Raw genomic sequence first — 24,532 nt, forward strand, 5'->3', positions numbered from 1 at the left:
TTTTTGTTTTTGTTTCTCTTTTTTTTGATTACTGTATTTTTGGCACAGTCCACTACTTCAATAGGAACTTTAATAGAGTCGTATTTTATTTCATTCATAACTGTAGGTTTTTAAGAAGCAATAAAACTACCAAGTCAAATCCTATGATTACACGAAGATCAACATCACCACCTCAAGTGAGCACACCAAAGCAGATACTTATCAAATTTATTGCCATTGGGTTGTGAGCAACAAGGCTACATGAATGACGTAAAACCATAATATTGTCTTATGCTATGAGAGTAAATAGAACAAATATTTGCTTTGAAACTGATATTCTGTACAACTTTGTTAAAGTGCTTGAAACATTATAAACTTAAGTAGACAACCTCAGCTTCTAAGCTGTTTCCTAGTCAATCCTAGATACAAAGTATAATCTCTAAAGTTATATTTATCAGGTTTATCATTCTATTATATTTCGTAATCTTCTATGGACATCATGAAAAAAATGTTCTGCCAACTAAATAACAAAATAAATAGTGAGTTTAAAAAAAAAAGATAAAACCAAGAGGTCTCTTTTCAGACATCTTCTGAATTTTTAATTAATCGATTAACGTATGTACAGGAGTTTGCATTTTAATTATAGCAAAAATGAGGTTAGACATTAAAGTCATTAAATTCCTCCTAATCTCCACTGACGTGCAGCACTGTGACACTCCTTTCTGTGTACTCCTTTCTATACAACTTCAAAAGAATGATACGGCTGAACTGAGATTGTTAATATTCATTCAGTCAAAAATATTCTGGAAAGCACCAGAACTGTGGCAAGGATTAACAGACCAGGTAATCCACCTTCTGCTCCAGAGGACTGATCTGAGGGCAGGCTTCTTGGGTCTGGACGTCTAAGGACTAGCCTGCATGGGTTGTGTGCCTCTTCAAATGGAATCTGGACCTCACTTGGTAGATTTGAACTCAACTGATCACGGACCTTGGTGAAAATAAAGGAAGGAAATAGAGTATGCCAACATATAAAATACTTAAACTCATGAATCTTTCACCACCTATTCTCGTTATATAAATGTATTCTCTCGCTCACCCTCTCAACCTGTTCAAACACACGCAAGAAGTTATGTCGAAGGACACCAGCCAGCTCATTCTCAGTCCAGTTTCTTCTCAGCAGTTCCTGGATTAGGGCTGGGTATTTTGAGACATCCTCTAACCCATGAGGGAAGCTTTTAACCAAAATGAAAACAAAATTACTCTCAAATTATTATTTTTAGGCAAAACGTTGTAGAAACAGATCCCTCATTCTGAAAATTATGGTGTTGCTAAATGCATTTAGTTTCATACCTTTGACACAGATGGAATTACAAAAGTAAACACAGAAACAGGATTTGTTTTATTCTCAGTTCTAATAAGATTTTGGGCTGATGAATTCTGCAAGAAGAGCCTTGGCATCGACTCTTCAAGTCAATGGATTAGGAAGCATTTTAACCTTTATTATATTCCTTTATTTAAAGTTTGCTGTAACAGGCTGGAACAAAAGATGATTCATGGCATTTTTATATTAATTGCAGTATTCAGTAATGAGCTTTGTTTTCTTTTTTCTTTTGTTTCATCACAAAACAACCTGATACTGATTGTTTAAGACAATTCTGTTTAAGAGGACTTTGCGCACTTTGCACCCAGCAGCACAACAGAGTCACTGCATCCTCTCACTGTAGGGGTTAAAAGTTCTGATTCTGATTTTCCTTAAATTTGTCACCCCTCTGTATGCATAGCAATAACCTAATATCCACCATCTTGCAGAAAATCTACCGCAGCATAGCAGCCTTCCATTTATGCCTATTAGAGGTATAAAGTTATTGATTTTTAACCCACTTCAGTCATGACAACTGGACAGCTAAATTGCTGATATCATGACAAGCAAACAAAAACCACACAATTGATTTGGCTCAACAACAGCCTTTGAAATAATCTGTCTGGAGAGTGCCTCAGACAAGCGTGTTGCCTATTAGTATTAGCTTTGTTTTGTCTCAAAAGCTTTTGATTCATCATGACTATAGAATATAAAGAAGATTTAAGGTAACTTGCATGGATTTTCTGTTTGCAACATTTACCACAACAATTACAAACAAACAATTACCTGTTTAGCTAATAATTTGTGTTATCTGGTTATTGCAAATTGATTTCTTACCTTGTAGCACCTTCATAATCCCCTCCAATTCCTATTGATTCAGCTCCAATCAATTTCTTAATGTAATCAAAATGGTCTGTAAAAATAAGTGGAATAATGTATAAACTGAGATATAAGAAATACAAACTGCACATTTAAAACACATCCATTCCAGATGGACAGCTCACCAGCCACATGAGAGATGTTAGCCTCGTCTCTGCAGGAAACAAATGTGTTGTGGAGATTCACCATGATCAACCCTTGGTTCTTTTTCTGAAACAAAAACACACAGGGTCATTACCAGGCATGGAGAAAAGGGTTAAATGCCACCAAACAGACTAAAATAATCTATGCATGTGTACACTCTACAGAAAAGTTATTGTTTAATCATTTCATTTGCATATAGTGTAAATTATTATGTCTGGCATATCAAGATGCCACTCAGATCCCAAAAAGAAAAACAATAAGACTAGAAGTCCAGAGGGTTTCAGAACAGTTTTATCTAGTTGTTCCTGTTCAAATGATGATTTACTGAGCTTATGTGTATGAGTAATCACACAGAAAAAAAAACGTGGAAATATCAGATTCGTGGCTATGCTAAAATGTAAGTATTGATATTATTTATTTTTCAACTTGATTAATAAATAGAAAGAAGAAAAGAATATTCTCAGTTTAAAAAAAGAGCCTGAAATTACCCCGACACTGTTGACAGTAGGCTTACACACAGCTTGAATTCTTGATCATCAGCCTGTCATTAACCAGTATAAGCATTTTTTTGAAAGTAGAGGGGGGGAAATGACTATCATTGTTCGGGTAAACAATTTGATATTCTCATCAATAGGTCCTCACTATAGTACTTTTATTTCATCCTGTGAGATCACGTTCTGGTGCCTGTCTGTGTATGCAAGTAAAGGGGAAATGGCAAGAGCTAAAGATGGCTGAGGAAATCATGGAGAACACAGAACGACATAAAGACAGAAGAAATGCATTAAGTTGATTGTGCAAATAAAGCCTTAGGATTGAAATCAATAACTCTTAGTGGGTGAAAACTGAATAATTTCTAATGGTGGAAATCTGTTCATAAATGTTTTATGCTGTTGATACACAAAACGCCTAACCATTACAAAAATTGTCTGACAGTTTTTCTTCTTTAGATATACACATAAAGAGACACAATTAAAATGAGCCAGTCATCAATGTGACTGATCAGACAGTTGTTTAATCAAGCGGTTAAGAAGGCAAGCAATTACTTTTAAGGTTGTATTTCTCACCAGTTCAAGTAGCAGATTGTCAGGAACATTGCGGCTGTGGTTACATATGGAGTAGGAAGAGGAATGGCTAAAAATAACCGGAGCCTTAGAGTGACTCAGAACAGCAAAGGATGTGTTCCACGAGGTGTGGGAGAGGTCCACTATCATTCCAAGTCTGTTCATCTCCTCGACTACGACCTCAAAAACACAATTAAGAACATTTTGGTGGCATCAGGAAGGAAGTCATTTATTCAGAGGACAGGATGTTGTTACATGTAAACTATTAGAAAACACTCATGCAGATAACAATCAAGAGTGTCCCTGCACTTTGCTGTTGAGACGGAGATCTGAATGGGAAAAGAGTAATAAAGATGTTTTCTATGTTTAAATAAGCTGCCTATAATATATTACCATATTCCAGTAATACACAAGGAGTTATTAAATGAGAAAAGTCCAGTTTGGGTTAACAGAGATTCTCTTTCCACAGCTTCCTATCAGGAGAAGATTTAGTATGCACAGTATTCCCAAATTCTAATAGTAATGAGGTTTATTTTATTTAGAAGGTTCTCAAGTTACAATAACTATACAATCTCTATTAATGCAAACATAACAACAGCAATAATGCGTAGTAGTTTTATAATAGTTATAATAGTTACTTAGTTAATACAGTTTTATGTCAAGAACTGAATTTCTCTTATTTCTTCAATATAGTATGGAAGGACTGATATGGTTTTATGCTTTCTGAAAAAGGGTCAGGCAAAACTGGCATGCACGCTGACATACTGCTCTGTGGAATGTGAGATAATGAAATACAGCTGTGGCTAATGTTACTGAAACTCTGAATTACCTTCCCAAAGGATGTCAGGCTGTTATTCTCCCTCTTATATACAGGGTAAAAGGTTGAGGATGATTCAGCCCTGCATAGAAACAATATATGTATTTTAATGTCACAAGTGCTGCAAATTATTCTTCTCCTGTTTGTAATTACTTAAAATTACTTTGGGTATCTGAAGGGAACTGCTTCAGATACCCACAGCTATAGTCAATGTGAGATATCTGAGAGAGGACATATATAGGTTAATTTGCATAAAAGAAAAGGATGCTGAGGTGAAAATGTAAATATGTTTCACCTTTCTATCTTTCCTATTCTATAAACAAATACTTCTTAGATTAAATGTAGCTTAGTAGTTCCTGCTTTAAAGTTGCTATGTAGCAATAGACCATTACAGAGCCAATGCTACGTATTTGATAAAATAGAATTTCTATTCAAAACCCAATTTATTGCTTAAATGATCATTTAAGAAAATATCGAGATATGACTTTTTAAATACAAAGTACTAGATATACTGTAAAATATATGCAGTATAAAGTCTTTTCCTATTACCAGGGTGTATTACAAGAATGCGTGAGACCCATGGAGCGGACTCCAAGCTGGTAAAACATCCGCAGGGCAGGAAGGCTGCTGTCAATAGAGTGGCCTCCTTCGATACTTATTAAACAGGCTATCTTACCCTTGTCCTTAGAATCTTTTAGCTCTGCAATGACAGGCCCACATACAAAGCACATAAACACATAATTGGACATCATTACCTTCAGTTATCAGTTCTACTTTTCATCTGGTTACAGAAATGCAAGCTAACGTAACCATCATATTTTAGAAAAACAAACAAACAAGATACATTTCAAAACAGTAATCTAGTAACCTAAAAACATTAAGGAAATGACTATCTCCAAATTACCTCTAGTTTCAAAATTTCTTGAGAAAGTAGTTAGTAGGAAGTTCTTATCTGATTTATTCCAATCTGGCTTTAGAAAAACATCACATTACAGAAATCACTTTATGACATTTTAATGAGTGTGGACCCTGGAAATTTTACAGTTCATATTACCTCATCCTTCTCTTCAACAGACTCAGAAATGAGCTTGTGTTAGGTGGAACTGCACCCAAATAGTTCTAATCCAATCAAACAGAGTATTAGAATCACTGTGGTTAATTTTAGCTCATCGAGTTTCTCCCACGACTCAGTCCAAGGGCCTATTTTGTTTAGTTTACATTTGTTACCACTTGGCTATGTAATTTGTAATTATACACAAGCATCTGACCATTGTTATGTCAATGGCTGCCAGTTAGAATGAGTCATTTAATCCTGGAGAACACAAAAATCTAGACTTCATTCATTCCTATTTCACTGGCATTAAGGATGGGATAAAATTAAAGTTCTTGTTCTTCTTATTGGTTCTGATGATTATTCTTATAGTCGCCCTGCTGACCTTGAACAATGACTCACTGACCTAAAATCATCTGCTGGAGGTTTAGGGGAGTATTTCTGATCAACAACTTAATTTCAAACAGCATATCAAAAGTCCAGACTAGTCTTGTGTTGTGAAATATTTGTTGCATAACTCAGACCAGTACTTATGAATAATATAACGGCATACCTTATATCTGCACCCTCATTTCCCCCTGATTAGATTACTGCAACTTTACATGCCTAAAAGTTTGGAGGAGTGAACCATCTATAAAACACAGCAGCAGTACTACTCACCAACACTTGGTGAGATGAACATGCCATTCCAGTCCTTGCAGATTTACACTAGCTTCCCATTCACTACAGAGTCCAATTTAAGATTTCCACTGATTATTTTTAAATCACTTCACGGTGAAGCTGCACTTTCTATTTTAGAAGTTCTGACGTCTAATAGATCAGTTTCACAGTCCAAGCTTAAAACCAAGGGGTTTTCATGCATTTTGAATAGTTTTTAAACCAATGTTTTGTGTAAATACTGCGAAACACCTTATAACTTTGGTTTAGAAATGTGCCATAGAAATATAGTTAGTTATTATTATTAAGAAAGTGTACAATACCCTGGACAGATGTGACCAGTTCAAACTCCTTGTACTCAGTGCACATACGTCTCACCACATCTATTTGTTCCAGAGTAAGCCTCACAGCATCCTTCTGCTGAGCACCGCACAGTACGTAGACAGCAAACATCTGATACAACATATCACAGAACATTAGACACATTTTACTAACCAATAAATCTCAGATGTAGATGGATTTTTTTTCCAGATTGTGCTGTGAACACTTGTGAAATTGCAATACCTGTGTCTGCACATGGCCTGCTTTGAAACGGGATATGTCTGTGGATACTTTGGAGAGGTTACGAAGGTCAACTTGGCTTAGGTAATTGTTGTGACGAATCCTCAACTGGAGAGCGAGGTCATTGTGACTGACAGAGAGACGGGATAGTGGGTGATACAAAATGGAGGGACATTTTAATTTATGATAATTTATGTATCTTGTATGTATGAAGCACACTTTACCCATCAATCAGTGGATATGTGGACATCAATTCATCTACATCAGAGCATCCACATATTTTGGCACACAGAGAGAAAACCACCAGAGCTTCGATAAACTGCATCCAGAAGCTGTGTGAAGCATGTTTTTCACTTTTCCAAGAAGGCATATCTGAACACAGAACACTCATCAACGCGTTACAGTTATCTGATAAGGCAAAGAAGAATAACATGTGAATGATCAACACGTGCACACAAAGAATATTTTGGATCTGTAATTTATTTTGAAAGGATCACAGCGCAGCTTGGAATGTTACAGAAATATTATAGCGGCACCTTTAAATATCATCGTAATAAACTTCCTGCTTTTTATCGAATGTATGCGTTCTGGAATACATTAAACTGCAACTCCGATAAATATAATAAGTATTTTGGGATCGTCTGTTTTTTTTTTTTTTAAATTGAAACTTAAATCCACATTAAAATAGCCTATAAAAACAACGTACCATTTAAGCGTGCTTGAAAGTGGAATAATGAAAAAGGTAATTGCTCGGGATAATTAGTGCATGCTCATAATCAACCATTTGTAACTATAGACAGCGCGGAACAGCAAAATTTAAACAATATACTTACCAGCCAGGTCGATGAAAAATGAGCTGTATGGCCACTTTGTTTAGCAACTGTGCACACACTGTACCAACTTTCCAGCACTCCGCCCCACACAAACGTAGTGCAAACCTTTACAAAACTGGAGAGCTGCCTGTGTGGTGCATTCACGTGCTATCGGAAAATTGCTAATTCATATAAATTATTTATCGCTTGATGTTGTAGAAAAACTGCATTTTGCAGGACCGGGTTCTACAAGGACCTTAATCATGCTTTTCTTCGTTCTGTCGCTCCTCTTTTGACTTATAGCAGCTTCCAAATTTGGTAGTGGTATAGCCTGCTATCAACGGGTAAGCAAAACAAACAAATAAATGAAGATGTGAGGGAAAAACTACAAAAACTGTATTTCTCCTTTTTTACGTATTCTATACTGTTGTATCTGTAGGTTCCATAACTAGTATGTGGAGTTTTAAGTATACATTTATTTGCTAAACTGCGTCGCCTTATTTGGAAATACAAATTGACGACTGCGAATTGAAAGCATGATAAAACCTGAAAATTTGAAGTTGCCATCTGCTGGCCAGATAGTAAATCACATTGTTAATGACCCATGTGTTTGATTTGGCAAAGAATTTACGTTGGTTGGAGAGGGTAGTCGACTTTCTGACCAGATTGTTTAACACAATCCAGATCAGTGAGAAACTTAAGGAAGGCAAAAGAAGTGTACAGTGTGTGTGCAGAGCTGTAGTAACCACAGAGGGATAAAGTTGAATTAAGCTGCATTAAGAAGAGAGGTGACAATCAGCGAACAGTTTAGTTTCATGCCGAGAGACTGCCAGTTGCGATGATTGCTTTGAGGGTGTTGATGGAGAAGTATTGAGAAGGTCAGAAGGAGCTGCACTGTGTATTTTGAGGATGTGACGAAACAGATCATAGAGTGCCAAGAAACTAACGTGAGGGTGGTGCAAGACATGCATGAGGACAGCGAGACAGTGGTGAGGTGTGCGCTAGGAGACTGATGGATTACAACGGGGATTGACTCTGAATCCGTTGTTCTTTGCAATGGTGATAAGCAGGATGACAGATGATAATGCTGTCAGGCAGGAGTCTCTGTGGACAATGATGTTTGATCACAACATTGTGATCTGTAGTGACATTAGGTAGCAGATGAAAGAGAACCTGGAGAGGTGGAGGTATACTCTTTAGAAAAGAAGAAAACAGTCAGTACAAGTAAAGCAACATACCACGTGTGCAAATGAAAGGGGAACAGGTGTAACAGTGAAGATGCAAAGTGTAGAGATAGTGAATGTGGACAAGTTTAAATACCTGGGATCAACCAGCCAAAGAGATGGACAGTACACATGAGTGATGAAAAAGAGAGGTTGTAGCAGGTGAGTATCAGGGGTGAAAGGAATAGCACATAGTGAGGCCTGCTGTTATGTATGGTTTGGAGATGGTGGAACTGAAGAAAAGAGTTGGAGGTTTGGAAAAGTTGAAGTTTAGGTTTTTGCCGGGGGTGACCAGGACGGACAGAATTAGAAATTAGTTTATCAGATGGACAACTCAGGATGTTTAAGATGGTTTGAACACTTGCAGAGGAGGGATAGCAGATATACTGGACTGGAATATGTAGATGTCAGGCAAGAGGAAATGAGGAAGATCGCAGAGAAGATTTGTGGATATTGTGAAAGAGGACATGCAGACAGAGGAGGATGCTAGAGATGGGATGAGATGGAGACAAATGTGCTAAACCCTAATGGAAGCAGCCAGAAGAAGATCTGTTGGTGAGACAAGCCTGTTGCTAGGAGAGGGGAAAAGAACAAAAACCTGACCCCATGGTCACCATCGAGTTTAGCTAAGTTAAGGCAGTAGTGGTTAAAAGTTACATTGTTTCTGATCAGCCGACAAAATATTTTAGTAAGTGAATTTAAAAGATTTGTAAAAAAGAGGGAAAGAAAGGTATATGTTTTGTTGAATAATTTCTGATCTGGATTTTTTGGTGGTAAATAAAACTAAAAGTACTTCCTTTGGTGACAAGAGGATATTAGTAACAGGCCTATTTCATAACAGACATCCTCACAATTGTAGAAGGAAAATGACAGCATCTTTAATCACATTACCTGTGGTGAGTGAGGCATCATCAAGACTGAAAACTAAAACTTAAAACACCAAGACTGAAATGAGTGATTATTCATTTTATTATTTGGGCCTACAGATGCTCACATTTTCTACTGTGGCTTGTGATTTGTAAATTTGTAAGAAGTTTCAGGCTTTGCAGTGTTACGACAACTGATACCAAATTCAGGAAGCTGGATGATTTTTCACGCTCACAGAGTGACAGTGACTATTTGCAACACAAATTTGCAGTTTTGCATTAAAGCACCACCACAAAAACTCAAGGTAAGAACCCATTTATATAAAACAGTAATCATATATTTACTATGAATAAAATAATGAGGGTCCTGGGATGATAATCAGGGCTCTTTACTTTCGAGAGGAAAACTCTTTTTAGAGTAGTCTAGTGGAGAAATTGTGATACATTTTCAGTTTACTTTTTTGCATTAACTTGGTTTACTCTGGAGATATGAAACCTCTTCCTGTTTTGTACCAGTGGTGTGCATACTTTGTGTGTTACTGATACAGAGCTATGTAGATTGTGAGTTATGTGGCGCACACAGATAAATAGATAATGCTTGACATTTAATCTGTTTCTATGCAGTTGTTTTGTTAAAATTGTAATTTCTGAATTGGTTCAACCATAAATGAAAACACTAAAGTTAACTTTAAAGTTGCTCAAATTTGTGCAGTTGCAGTGAACTTACGACCTGAACTCAGTGGATGGCCTACTCTTCTTCACATTTGAATAAGAAGATATCCAGGGGAAATTTCTGTTTTGCTTTCATTATCATTATTATTACTATTATTGTTGTTATTTTTTTTTATTCCTTCTCTAATTTGACATATCCAAACATAGATCTAATTGAAAAGCTCTCTGAGCTCTGCTTCATTATTGTTAACAGGCACTAGAAGAAGGAAAAGGAAGGCGATAACACAAGGTGTGTGTGTGTGTGTGTGTGTGTGTGTGTGTGTGTGTGTGTGAAAACTTCCATTATAATATCATTGAAACATGAAAAAACACTGGCTGCTTTTTCTACATTTAGTGAAAATTATAATGAAGCTGTTTTGGCTACATTTCATTTTCTGTAAGGTACAATGTCTCCTTTTGAAACTGTTCTACATACACGTACTTACACTTTTCTGTATTAAATGTCTGATTACTGAAGAAAGAAAAAGTAAAAACAGCCTGATCATCAAAACCAGCTGGCTGGGGACCAGCCAACCATCAAACATTTGTGCCCAAGTCTGTCTACATGGTATGTTTTCATCTGTAAACATGAAAGCTCAATTTGTGCTTAGGAGTCTTTGTCTTGATGCTTTAGGCATGTGTTCAAGACATCACTTTTTAAAACTATGGGCTGTTTACCAATTTATATACAAATTATGATTTAAAAATAATAATAAAAATTAACAATAATAATAATAATAATAATAATAATAAGTATTATTATATTTTGTAAGTTTATCTATTTATGCTAAAAAACACTGCATAATGTACAGTTGACCATACAATCTGAACCTCACCATAAAAGATGAGGTTCAGATTATAAGCCCTGCTTTGTAATGCTTTTTTACTTGGAATGTGCTTGCACTTAATGAACCTGAGTTGAATTGTGCAAATGTGAATTAGTCTGGTGTTGATGGGGAGCATCAGGGCACCACAAATGAATTTCAATTAATTTCAGTGGGAACATGCAAAGCCTGATTTTGTGGTCCACCCACTGATATTTGGCCTTGTAGTCTGTAATGAGTAGAGCGATTCGGCTCTGATTGGAGCACCCCACTGTTGCAATGGAGTAATCACAACCGTGTTGATATTACTCTACCAATCCTCCCACTGCGCAGAGTGGACCCCCAACTGACACTGTTTGAATTCAAATAACCAAATCATTTAGTCATATTGTCAACCTTGCTGTGGAATGTGATTGGCAAAATAACTGATGAAATCCTGTTAAAACCTTATAGTGTGTGTTCACAGTTTGATGACGGAGCTTAAGCCAAATCCTTTTAATTAGCATGTCGGATTCCTGCATGTGTTTTATTTTATGACATTGAAAGCATGAGTGCAAGGGTTGGGCTACGTTTAGGTTAGTCATGACAGAAAATAGATTTTCTGAATAATTATACTCATCTTCTGTGGAGATGGAGTCACGGAAAAACATTTTGATCATGAGGGAAAAGTATAGTGACAAAATGACAGTTAAGTAATTCCACTGGTGTCATTTGTATATTTATATATCTCTGATCACCACAAATATATGTTGCGAACCCTCGTTTGCTATTGATTTCTCACATTTCTGAAAGGCAATTCTGTGTGTCAAATGCAATCTTAAAAAGAAAAAAAGATTCAGAAAGTCAAGTAACAAGGTGATCACTCTTTTAATTTATGTAGCAATGTATTGAAAATCATTATTGAGGCATTTAAAATGTTTTATTCCTGCATTATTCATTTGACTGGTCAAACATGAGTTTTATAGCAGACATGTTAAATGTTTTTCTGGGTAGCGGCTATTCACTTTAATTCAATTTAGGTTTATTTATATAGATCCAAATTACAACAACAGTTGCTTCATAGTGTTTTATACAGTAAGGTAAAGGCCCTACTGTAATGTGGAGAAAATTCATTAACGTCAATAATCAAATTATTTCCTATGAGAAAGACTTTACAAAGGAAAGAAGAAACCTTAGGCTGCCCCTCCCTGAACCATTCTCGTGGAATAACAGCCATCTGCCATGATGAGTTGAGGGGTAATAAGAGCAGTTTCCATCAATTCCCAAGCAAAAATAAACGAAATAAAACAGAAACATACAAAACAAAGAATACTAACTAAATTGTGTGAAATACAACGTATTATGTACTCAGTAAGCTGTGCAGTCACTGTAATATCATGTCATGTTGTGATATTAGAAATCAATGGCAGTGCAAGTTAAATTGGTGTCAAACAGCGATTCCAACAACGAAAATATTTTCAGCCAAACACAGAGGAAAAAAGCCATCTAAGGATTTGTGTTGAATTTCATTGTTCCTCTGTGAATTAAAAAAAAAAAAAAAGATGTTGAAAAAGACACCGTAGCAGTCTAATTATCCTACATTTTCACTTTATTTTGTGCCTGCATTACCCTGGTCTTTTCTTTTTCTTTTTTGGCCTTTTAAGAAATCTTCTTCTTTTCTCACACAGGAAATCAGGATTTAGTTTCACAGTTAAATGCAGCCAGACAGTGCTAAGAATTATGAATTGTGAGATGTTTTCATCTCTAAACATAGCCAGTATTTTTGAGCAGTTCATTCACAATATTAACTGCAGTACTGCATCTTCAACAGATTGTACATGTGCACAGTTGAGATGAAAAGGTGAAGCCTGGAAAAATTTAAAGGGTCTTACTGTTTCCAGCTTACTATTAGGGTTTATTTCCTTCTTCTATCTTCTTCTGAGCATTACTGGAAAAGTACAAAGCTAATGTTGTTTGTTTTTTTCCCCCTGTAATTCACAGATATCGGTCCCTGAGCCTAGCCTCTTTGTTCCTCATCAAGGCCTTTCAGAAAAGATACGGGGCATAATGTGTTACCATGAAACCTCATTTATTCAAATTCTTTAATCTAATTGAGTCCTCTCATTATCGCATGGAGGAGGAAATGAGGATAAAAGGGTGAAATGTTGTTGTCTCTGAGAAAAGGCAAGACTTTAACATACCAGCCTTGAGATTGCCATTAAATGATCCAAAAAATAGCATAGCCCAGAGCTCCCATTTGCTTGTTGTAAATGCTTTGTTATATTCTTAAAACTGTATTATAGATAATAAGCTCGTCAGATAATGGTGTTGTATTCTGTGGCCATTTAGCTTTGTTGTGGAAATCATCTAGTGCACTGGGCCAGTTATGTCTGTCAGATACATCAATAATAGTGCTCTTGAGCAAGTTGTTTTTCTGCGGTTGACTTGAAACTTACTTCTCCACTAGAGGGCAGCAGCCATTAGTTGATTTTTTTTTCATATTTCTATCTAGATATTTCATATCTCTCATATAGGAAAATTATTTGAATACCAGTGTAATGTATATCACTTACAGCTGCATGTTAGTTATGGAATACAGCAAAAAGAGCTCCAGAAAATCCTCAATTTTCCCAGATTTTCAAACTTAAAATCTTAGACTTTGTCAAATTTTCCTGTAACAAAGTCTAAAAGCAAACTCTGAGTGATTGTTTTAGTTGTCGTGTATTTAAAAAAATATATATCAGTTTAAATATATTTAAATACACCAAGCCTTCATCTTCAGTCGCAGCTTTTGAAAAAATGTTGAAGACGTCTTGGTCTTCAAACTTCTCATTTCTTTTGCCCTGGATTCTGGCAGCCCTGTAGTCAGTGTTCATTATCTGCTCTTACAGCTTTGACTTCAGCACAGCAATTACATCCTCAGCTGCACTGATTAATCCAACATGGAGGCATTTCACAAAATGGTTTTGAAAAGACATTTCCAGACACTTACCAGGGAGTAGCTGTGGCACAGCTTGTTTATGCAGATAGACCACAGCCAGTCAATTGGCAATAAGATGTTTTCAATGACTGCTTAAGTGTTCTCTTAACCTCTAGTGTACACTGTGCAGAAAACAATAGACTGTCTGGAAAATGATTAATTTAATCTGCTTTAGCCCTGACATATAGTTGAGGTGCCTGATGTCATTTTTGGGTAATGTATGTTTCTCTATTGTTCAACATATTCCCTCTATGGCCATTCATTAATATGTCTCCAGCGCTCTCTGCTTAACTGCTTAACCTTCCATTCTTTCCTAGCAATCACATAATCAATCACTGGCCCATTACTTGACAAGGCAGACAAAGAGAGTGTATGAGTGAGAAAAACCTTTTGGCCTGTCTCAACAAGCAAGAGGAATGTCGACTTCAGAGGGCTAACACAAGCAGAAAACATAGGCCCAGTAAATATTCAATTTAAAGGATTCCCAGATAAGGCGAGTTGAAAAATTGAGGCAGCACCCATTCTTCTAGATAAGAGAAGACGGAGCCATCTGGAGGCTGGGAGATAGCGAACTCCCACGCCATCCCAGAGACCTCACTCTCATCTGCTGCAGCGGCAGAGAAGGGGAAAAAAATGGAGTGCCAACACTTTCATTATGTTAACTTCAAAATGAATTTATTCACATTCAGTGCATGTAGTCATTGGCTTTGGCAAAAAGGAGGTTACTGTTGTGTCCACCATAACAGAAAACTGTAATCAGCCTTAAAATAATGCTTTCCTTTGTCATTTATGATTGAAGTATGTAGTGAGTATTTAATGAATTGTTCACAGAAAAACATTCTGACCTTCAGAAAAAATGAGAATGCAATATATATATGTAACAATATATATGTATGCGGTGCGTGTGCATCCGTGTATGATGTGTGTGTGTGTGGCGCCTTAACTAAACGAACAGAATTTAAGCCTAGGCCTGTATTTCCTCCAAATTCACCTTGACTGCATGCTTGAAAACCACCAGCTAAACATTACTGGCAAAACAGACTCTCAGCTTGTGAATAACCTTGTCCACATTCCTGTAATGCACTTTGTTGACTCCTTCACCATACTATTTCATGCCAGCCTCATTGGATTTAGCGCTGGGATGATGCTTTTGTCAGGATGTTTTATCTGTTCTCTCAGTCAGGTACGCTTTGCCATTATCCCTAATTACCCCCACTGCATTTCACACTTGGCCCAGAATTCTTAGTGCTTAATAACAGATGCGGGTCGATTTGAAATGTACTTATAGTGGCATTATCTGTTCAACCTGGATCGTAGACTGACTGTCCCATAGGCTCTTGGATGAAAGCTGTTAACTCAGTGATAACAATGACCTGGAATGATAACCTTCCTGCAGTCTTGAGGACACACAGTTTGCTACATATGTCCTGTATTGCAGTCACAGCATTTTGTATTCAACCTTGGATGCTCTGCTGTGCTCTGATTCATTTAATGGGATCGAGAGGGAGGTTAATCACTATGTCCGTCATAGACTGTTAAAGTGCTGTATGACTGCTATATGAAATACTAGCATTTTTCTTTCTTTGTCCAGTGAGTTCGAAAGCAAATGCTGTAGACCTGACTTTCCTTTTTTTCTCCTCTTTTAAAATCCACTAACAATGCTCCCCTCCAATTAGGAGTCACTTTGATTAATCTACTTTAGGGGGTCGACATTTGCATTTGCAGATTTTCATTAAGATCGGCATTAAGACAAGGTTCCACTTATCTAAGTTATTATGCGTGGAACATATGGGTGATTAAATGGAAAAGGTCTTAAGTATTTGGATTGATTAATTCACCGGAAGGTTTATTTTGTTTGTGTTGCTCAGAACAACTTTTAAAGAAATTTTTAATCCATAAATTCATTACATATGCCCTCAGTTGTTGTTTTTTCCTACTGCTGTGGAGTCTGCAGAGGGTAGAATTTTGATCCAAGCACCAAAAGCGTCTGCAGCATCCAGTTAAGCTTCTGCAATTACTTAGAGGTACTGCTTTTGCAACTAAAATGGTATCTAAATGGCGTGAAAATGCAGGGAGGCAATGCATAAAAAAATGGAAAAAATATACAGCCATTTTATTTGCTGTCTGTCAACTCCAAGTGCATAGCATTACTTTGAAAGCTTAGCTCCTTTTATACCATATTTTATAGCATATTATTTTGCTTATGAAATGTAAGAATATACCCGAAGAGCTAGACTACAATTGATATAGTGGGTGGCTAGGCCTATAGGCTGAAACAGGAAGGAGAGCAGCTAGTTGGTTTGATTTAATATTTTGCAGGAACAGTGTAGTGTGAAGCTCTGTCAAACCTAGTTTTAATCCTTTTCTCCACTGTGTTGTGTGATGTTATATTGCTATCTTAATGATAATCTGTGCCTGTATTTCTGCCCTAGGCATTTCTGTCAGGCTGGGTTGGTTTAGGACTGCGCCTTATCAACAGCTTTGTCATTAAATCAGCTTTTTCTACAGACAAATTTCACTGCTGTTATTCTTATCAAAAGAACAGCGCACTGTGATTTTCTGTTCAATCGCAGCTTTGCAAATTCAATGATGTTTGAGTAAGAAAGATGAAATACAAATGAAAAATCCCACTGAAAAAAAGCATTTATTTAATTTTGTTTTCATGAGAGTTAATACTCAGACAAATAAAATGTGTATGCTGTGCATTTGTCATGTCACCAGCGGCTTTGACTGTGTGTGTGTGTGTATGTGTGTGTGCACATGTGCGTTTGCGTACGTGTGTGTGTCTACTCTGATCTACGTTTTATATTCCGAAAGGTTAACTTTAAAAGCATGGGGAAAATGGTTGCCGAGATGACTGTAGCATAAGGCAAACAAATGATTTTATCCACAGGTTGTTAATAGTTTACTGAAAGCAGTAACCTAGAACCTATGAAATTCATGGCTTTTGTTAGTGCGAAATAGGATGTAATATTTTTTTCTAGATGTCATATATTAGCATGGTAGCACACATCATCAAAGTTTTCTGGATGTGAGAGACCATGTTGGACGTACCACAAAAGACGTCCTGTAAATGCTGTATGTCCAGAGGCAGCCTGTTAGGTCCCAGTCAAACTGACCTCTGGAGGATGGAATTGGTAGTCAGTTCTTCTGAGAAAGCACTGTTCTGTCTGAGTGGATGTTCTGATTGTCTCAGCATTGTGCTTGAGTGGAGTGCAGTGCCAAATGAACGCCTCTGATTCAATCCTCTCCACTGTGACACCAGTTGGGCCAGTCAGTGAGGAGGAAGGACAGAGGCTCCTTCCCCTAAACACACTCTCTTACAGTCAGGGAAACTGGTGTATGGCAAAGGTCCAAGGGATCTCTTGGATGCTGTTGCAGGTTCGGTACCCTCTCTTTCTTCCCACAATGCACTGAGAGTCTCTGGAGGCTGGTAGCCTGGTTCCTGGGGATCCAGAGGATCTTTGGAAAGAAGGATGCTGATGGAGGGCACAGTCCTGTGCACTGTCATCTCGGATGTCCCTCCTTCAGTACTCTCCCACACTTCTTTTACAACCTTATACCGGAGTTTGGTCAGCTGGTGCAAACAGCCCACTTTTCGTTTCATGATCTCGGCACAGGTGATGGTCTTTGTGACGGCACGACCTGACCCGGTAAAAACCACTTGTCTGAGCCCACCACCACTCACATTTACCCCACTTACTCCCTTCTCTCCTTGCATCCGTGCCATGGCAAATCCCATTAAATTGCGAATCTTGCTTCCTTCCTTAACGCGCATCTCCAACACCCCAGAAGCTAGCCCTGGGAAGGGACAGGGACTGTCCTCCTCAGTTCGGCACACTTTTTTGAATCCTTCTTGCCCTAATTTGAGTGCAGGAGGAGGGACTGGGAGTGGTGCTGGTTTCACTGGCCTAGAAACATTATTAACCCCACCTGGCTGTCCAGCATTGTTATAGGCTTGGCTTTGATAAACAGGGCACATGCTTGAAGTTACCCCATTCTCCATTTGGATTGGTCTGTTCAACTCCAGTCCTGGGTGGGGCTTCACGCCATCTCTACTCAGGTACTGGTTCTGGCCACTGACCACTCCACACGCCGTGAACATTTGTGCAGTCCTCAGTGATCCACCGTAATGTTAGTCCAGGCACACACTTTTCCCACAGCTTAACATAATTTTCTTATGCACGTGGCACTTCTCTTTCTCTCTCCAGTGAACAGCTGTAAAGTTTCAAGACTTCATATTACCTCCTCCTCAAGAGCGCTATCAAAAAATTATTTAATGCTCTCCAAGACAGAGCTGCAGAAACAAGATAAATGTGTTGCTGGTAAATTAAGAGCAGTGCTGGGACCTTTAAAGATGTTCTTTAAAGAGCATCTAAATTTCATACCACAGACTGTTTGGAAAGTGCTCTGAAGATGAATAAAAAAATCAATATATAAAGCTAAGTTATCCACTTTCTTTAATTTGTAAGTATTTTATACGATGGGTTATTTTCTTCTTGAATAGCAGTAAAAAATAAAATAGAGTTCTCTGTTGATTCTTCAGCAAAACTTTTCTAAAGAGAACCTGAAAGCTCAAATTAGGACTCCACCTTTTCTTTAGCGATCCAATCCAGCGCTGTTGATTTTGATGTGCTGGTCGTGTCACGTTCAACTCAAAATTGACATCTGGGGATGTCCATCTCTTAAGTTCCACGTCCTGTTTTGGACCTCTGGATGTTTTACTCCAGCTTGAGTAGGTCTGTGTCTCCTCTCCGTGTTCTCATTTTGACATCCACTGTAGATGAGGCCAGGGTTACACAGATGTCTGCAACTGGGGTGTCGTCCCTAGAGTTCTGTCTTGTCTTCAGTGATGCTCTGGGAAGTGTGTTCTGTTCCCCACAAAGAGACATAAGGGACAGAAGCTTCCTCACAAATGCTCACAGGAGGAGTGTCTGTGTGGCTGAGGGGGAGCATGAGGGAAAGGGGAGACAGCCCTCTTAAAGGCACAGGTCTTTTCATCTTTTAGACGAACACCCTCCCCTCCACAACTGAAGCCTGCCATCTGAGGAAAAAGAGAAGGGAGACGGCTACTGTGTCCCTTTAAAACCTAGAATGCAGATCCCCGGCAACTTTGTCAATCTCTTTAGAGGACGTTCCAGTGTTCAATGTACATGACTGATTAAACCTGAGTTCTGAAATAGAGACTCAGTCAACCTTTAAAAATGCATTTCCAGCTTCGAAACAATGAATTAAATTAGCTCTGTTATAATTGAAAACATCCTTCAAAGAGCTACTGAAAGTCAGCAGCATTAAATTGCACTGTACTTAGCCTTTATCCTATTAGATGTTTGTGACCATTACTATTTACATAATGCACCATTAATGGCTTCATTGCCGAGGCAATCAGGTCGTGCGGTAAGAATGCCTGTCTCTTAACGCATGGATTGTTATATTGTCGCAACCCTGGATAATCCTTGCGATCAAGGACACAAAGATCGCAAAATGCATAGAAGCATGACTTTTATCTTCAGAGTGCTGTATTAATGATAACTGTCTTCATTACTCTCTACTATATGTCGAGGTGAGGTGATGGACCCGACAGGTGAGGAAATAAGCATCTTAATGGGCTTTTTATCACCAGTGGAGGGCGCTGGCCTGCTCGCTTCCACTAAGTCAAGCCCAGACATCTGTAGTATAGCCCTGTTCAGCCCAGTCTACCGGTCGACAGGTGGATTTGTTTTTGTGTGTGACTGACAGATGAAAAAATAGGTGAAGACAGCCCACTGAGGCTGAACCTATGAGGCAGAGAGAGAGCCAGACAAGTCCTAACTACTTTCAGCTCAGTGTATTCCATGGTGCACAGTAGTACACAGGCAGTATAAACTCACTGCGACTCACACAGGCTTTATGGTGAGGCTAATTCACAATGGCATGTGTATTATGTTAGATCCCTATGGTAATCAAGGAAAAAATAAGGAACACCCAACCCCCACCCCCCTCACCACCACCACCACCTCCACTACCACCACCACACCCCCCAATCCAACTTCAAAGTATCTTCTATTACATGGATATGAATCGTCACTGAAGTATCAATAGTTTGATTGTATCCATGGAATTAGATTATTGACTTAAAAAAAATCCCATAAGGTGGTAGAGCTGTTTATCTTTGTAACCATTCCAGACAATGCAGGAGGCACGGTAGCAAATATCTTTCTTGCCTTTTTTGTAACCTAAAAAAAAAAAAAAAGATGGGAGAGAGGGAAGACAGAGGGAGGAGGGAGGGTCTGTAGCGCTCACCACCAAAGTGATCATTCTGTTGTTTGGGAGAAATTACCCTCATCAGTCATACAGAGATGCACAGCTGCCTAAGGGGATCTGGTAATGTTACTGCATAATAAACTGTGTTTGTGTGTGTGCGCACATGTCCATGTTCAGTGAAAATGAGACGAGGCACGAAAGAAATGCAAGAGGGCATGGGGTAAAAGAAGTCTGATTTAACCACAGAGAGGTTAAAATTGATGATAAAAGCAGCTCTATAATCATCCCTCCTTACTACACGTTGTTGGCATATCATTTATTGCTTCTCAGTTTAGCTATAGGAACCCATTTTATGGTGGGAATGTGATAGATTAAGCAACTCAACTTCTGAGTAAAAAGGCAGGGTTCTGAGTAGTGTCTTCAGACACATATTAAAAACATTTTCGTCTCCATCGAAGAAAAACCCTCTTCTCTGGATGCCTAAATAAAACCATCAGAGCTTTGCAAAAGTGTTGTGTATTGACCTTTTTGAGCAGAGCATTTTTCCTTTAAGTGGCTTCATTTAATGATGGGTAGAGGCGATGTTCATGCTTGGTCACTCACTCCTTCACACCTCCTCCACAGAGCTGGCCTCTGCCCCTGTAGCTCTCCAAGCACTTACTCCTCACTTTATGTGACCTTGGCTGGCATCTGTGACAGTCCAGGAATTCTCCCCTGCACTCTAGCCTCCCTGTCTTCATTTGAACAACCACCCTCAGCTTTTTCTCCTGACCAACAGAATTTAAGTAAAGATAAACAAAGACTGTGACAAATGGTAGTGATTCTCCCACTTTCTATGTACTTCAGGTGTTGAAGTCGGTTGCTGTTACAAATTGTAGGGCTGTCTCTTTGTTGTTTGTTACAGCACTGCAGAGTCTAGTTGTAGAGAAGCTTGTTGTGCTGTTGTCAGGGCTGCACATAAGCGCAGTGTCTCGCTGTGACAGCTGGTCGCTCACTTTACGTTAACCGCAAGTGTTTTCACGGTCATCAACCAATGGTGGCCTGGAGGCTGTCATTTCACTCTGTGTGGAGCTCGCCCGCGGCTTGGTTCTGCCCCACAAACTCACAGCCAGCTCTGGTGGGGGGACAGAGCAACACACACTCATGCATATGTACACACTTAAAGACAGACACACACACACACACACACACACACACACACACACACACACACACACACACACACACACACACACACGCACACACATACACACACACAAAAACTATATGCTCAGCATAAGGCAGGCTGCTGGAGCAATTACAGAAACATGGCAGAACACGATGAAGCAGGCCCCACTATCAGAAGGGAAATAGAGTGAGTAGAGGAAAAATGATGATGCCATTAATAATAGGGAGGCACAGAGGCTCACAGGGAGGTGGGGGTGGATGACCCCGTCTGTGATTTCCCTATGACAGCACTTTGAGATGCAAATGGTTGTGTTTGTATTTGATTTTGGATGTTTAAATGGGCATGTTTTTGTGTCAAAGAAAAAAAAAGAAGAGAAAAAAGTCAACTGGGATACTAAATGATGTTTGAAGTGATATTTTCCTTTCACTCATGCATCCATTATTTTTGTAAATGACAGATCACGCTTCATTATTCTTTCTTTTTTCCTCTTTACACCTTGGTCTAAAGCTATTCATATGTACATTTCTTCTACTCCAGCCATCGCTTTCCCCTTGGTACTGCAATGCAGATGTGTCTCACACAGTGGCAGAAAACTTCCACTGAAGACAGTTATGAAAGAGGAACATGAGAGACTGGAGGGAAGACCATGAAAAAGATAGAAACAGCGGTGGAAGGAACAGAAGTTTACATATATATATACTTATTGTCAAGTTTAGAAGCAAAGCATTAAAATATGAACAAACATATAACATATGTTAGGGAAAAAGCAGGCATGGCAACATTTGATTTATGAGGCCTGTCAACAAAAGCCTGTCTTCAGCTTCATCGACTAAACAGCACTGCAAAGCTATCATGTCACCAAATAAATGCAATTTAGATGCTTTTGAAATACCACCATGATATAAACAGCTGCTTTTTTTCCCCAACATTTAATGGAACTGGGTGGAGCTGAACCCTATTGCTCTATGCTTTTAGGTGTACTGTTGCCCACAGTTTGATTAACAGCATTGTCTCCAATTTAAATTGGCAACAGCAGTTGAAAATAGCATTTGTGTTTGGTACTTCTGTTTTGTGTGGCCTCTGGGTAAAAATTAATGGATTTCATGGAAAAAAAAAGATCAATTACATCAAGAATTAATTGGCCATGTTGAAACAAATGCAAAACCCAAATAGATGCCTCAGAGGAAGTAGATTTTAATTTAGGATTCTTGTGCTGCTTACTGCATATATGTATACAAAACATTTGGAATGGACGATGTATGAAGAATGGCACCTGAGTCGTCAACATCAGTACCAAAGATTGCTTGGGTTGATGATGTGTGGTGGTGTTTCTTTTTTGTCTAAAAATATGAACCGAAATGTGTACAAATTGTAATGTTTTCAGATTCATATAACCCCATATTAGTATCTATAGAATGTACAACAGTGCAGCTGTAACTCAAGGTAAGTGAAAGATGCCTGTCCATGCCTGTATAACTCCTGTGCATGTATGTTAAAGTTTGTCTTTGAAAAGTAAAGTGAACATTTTCTAATCCTGATGGATTCAATGAAAGAGCAGCCCAAAGGATTTAAGCTGACTGATGATAATTAATGGCCTGCTATAAGACCAAATGCTGCTTATCCATTAAAATCAAGACTCGCCAAATTGTATTTAATCAGTCGTATGTAGTATATTTATTGAAACTGCACTAGGATCTGTAAATTTAATTAATTTTATTAATTTACTTATTTTTATTATACAATTTTTTTGTGTGTTTCATGTTTTTTTAGTGGTTTAGTGTTGAGGATATATTAAAGTTGAAGAGGACAGTGTGAGTTTTTGAAATTATAATGGCAGTAGAAAGTGTCTGTGTGTCTTGTAGTAGTAGCAGTTTTGAAAAGACCAAATTCCAGTGTTGACTATCAAAAGCATCATATTTCAAACTGTTGTTGAAGGACACAATAGCTGCTGAAATTTAAATCTGCTGGCTAGTTTAATTTATTATCTATTTTGAATTTCTCTTAGTGTCTCTGGCTTCTTTTAGTTAAATACAACTCCAAAAAAAGAAACTATAATTCTAACCAATACATAACAGCACAGTGGTCTGTACAACAGTGTCATTGACAATCAAAGAACTGCAAAGTTCGGACATAACCTTGATTAAACAGTGTTACTGAATGGTATAAAAGATCTCCATGGGATGAATGTGTTGTGTTATTACCATTGATGACCAAGGTAGCCAAATTAAAATTACTTTTAAAGAGGACTTCATATTCTCATTTCTAGCTCTGTACCAGAATAGCGTCGTGAGATTCACAGAAAAATAAATAAATAAACAGGCAAACAACAAAGCATGTTTTTCTTAAACTGGTTCTTAAGGCCCCCTCTCTAAAAACTTGCTTCCTTCTGACTGGCTGCCCCTCAGTTGGCTCAGTTGGGTTTTAAATAAGCACACCTAGTTTCTCTGTCAGAAGAGTCAAGCCAGTGCCAAGTGCCTGAAAACCTACATTCTGCCTGAAGGCCACCAGATGGCAATGGCTATGGTTGCAAAAAATACTTGTATTTATGGTGTTATAGAAGTCTATAGGAGAAACGCTTAATGTCTTGGCCTGTGTAAACATTTTCCTGCTGAGTTTATGGGCTCCGTCATTCAGTTCTGGTCATTTTGAATGAAAACTGAAGTTTAGTTTTTAAATGTTGGTCATACCAAGTTTCAAAATTGAGATATAAAACTGTGCACTCATTGGCTAATAAGTTATCAGTAACTGGCCACGGAGTCACTGGCTAATAAGTGTGCAGTTGCACATTCAAACCCGCCCTTCCTCATCACATTAAGGTTTTGCGACCAAGATGGCAATGGCAGAAAAGCACAACTGCCTTCAGAAATTTGACTTTAGGAACCACTGGGTGAGTTCACAATAGCACTGTCCAAGTTTTAAACATATTGGAAATAAGAATGTACATTTTATTCATTATTTATGAATATTCACCCAGTCGTCTTTGGAAATCAGTTTTATTTGTTGTAAAAACTCCCTGAAAGGCCTTCAGTTGATCCAAAATGGTGCAGCACGAGTACTGACCGGGCCTAGAAAGAGAGAGCATATTTCTCCTATACTGGCTGCTCTTCATTGGTTCCCTGTTAAATCCTGTTCCTCACATACAATTTCTTGAATAACCAGGCTAATCTTAAAGACCTTATAGTACCATATCACCTCATTAGGGCTCTTTGCTGTCACA

General features: G+C 38.2%; 2 protein-coding genes across 3 annotated transcripts; both read right to left on the bottom strand.

The window, feature by feature from the left end:
* Positions 1–193: 193 nt before the first annotated feature.
* Positions 194–10,262, bottom strand: dpep2 (dipeptidase 2). 2 transcript variants are annotated; one of them, XM_084929458.1, is made up of 11 exons: positions 7,343–10,262; positions 6,734–6,881; positions 6,513–6,639; positions 6,272–6,401; positions 4,790–4,940; positions 4,253–4,322; positions 3,427–3,603; positions 2,344–2,428; positions 2,177–2,252; positions 1,076–1,211; positions 194–967 (listed from the first exon to the last, which is right to left on the bottom strand). In XM_084929458.1, the coding sequence occupies exons 2-11, from the start codon at positions 6,877–6,879 to the stop codon at positions 764–766; spliced, it is 1,302 nt and encodes a 433-aa protein (XP_084785584.1). In that variant the 5' UTR covers positions 6,880–6,881; positions 7,343–10,262; the 3' UTR covers positions 194–763. The 2 variants fall into 2 exon arrangements, with proteins under 2 accessions (XP_084785584.1, XP_084785576.1); XM_084929450.1 differs by having other exon boundaries at positions 6,734–6,917.
* Positions 10,263–16,529: 6,267 nt separating this feature from the next.
* LOC146393309 (ribonuclease P protein subunit p25-like protein) lies at positions 16,530–18,842 on the bottom strand. Its single transcript, XM_084929472.1, has one exon. It carries the CDS (start codon positions 18,007–18,009, stop codon positions 17,179–17,181), a length of 831 nt encoding a protein of 276 aa, XP_084785598.1. The 5' UTR covers positions 18,010–18,842; the 3' UTR covers positions 16,530–17,178.
* Between the last annotated feature and the right edge of the window lie 5,690 nt (positions 18,843–24,532).

Source organism: Perissodus microlepis, chromosome 1 (genome assembly GCF_051167445.1).
Source record: "Perissodus microlepis isolate ML-2025 ecotype Zambia chromosome 1, ASM5116744v1, whole genome shotgun sequence".
In the NCBI taxonomy this organism is placed as follows: Eukaryota; Metazoa; Chordata; class Actinopteri; order Cichliformes; family Cichlidae; genus Perissodus; species Perissodus microlepis.

What these genes read in the sequence shown, in the direction of transcription:
- dpep2 (XM_084929450.1), bottom strand. Translation starts at nt 6,900, where the DNA reads ATGAGTGTTCTGTGTTCAGATATGCCTTCTTGGAAAAGTGAAAAACAT. An exon ending in CATTCTTGTAATACACCCTG is followed by an intron (nt 4,323 to 4,789) that starts GTAATAGGAAAA and finishes GTTTCTATGCAG; the next exon opens with GGCTGAATCATCCTCAACCT. An exon ending in GATTATGAAGGTGCTACAAG is followed by an intron (nt 1,212 to 2,176) that starts GTAAGAAATCAA and finishes TTTGGTTAAAAG; the next exon opens with CTTCCCTCATGGGTTAGAGG.
- LOC146393309 (XM_084929472.1), bottom strand. Translation starts at nt 18,009, where the DNA reads ATGTTCACGGCGTGTGGAGTGGTCAGTGGCCAGAACCAGTACCTGAGT.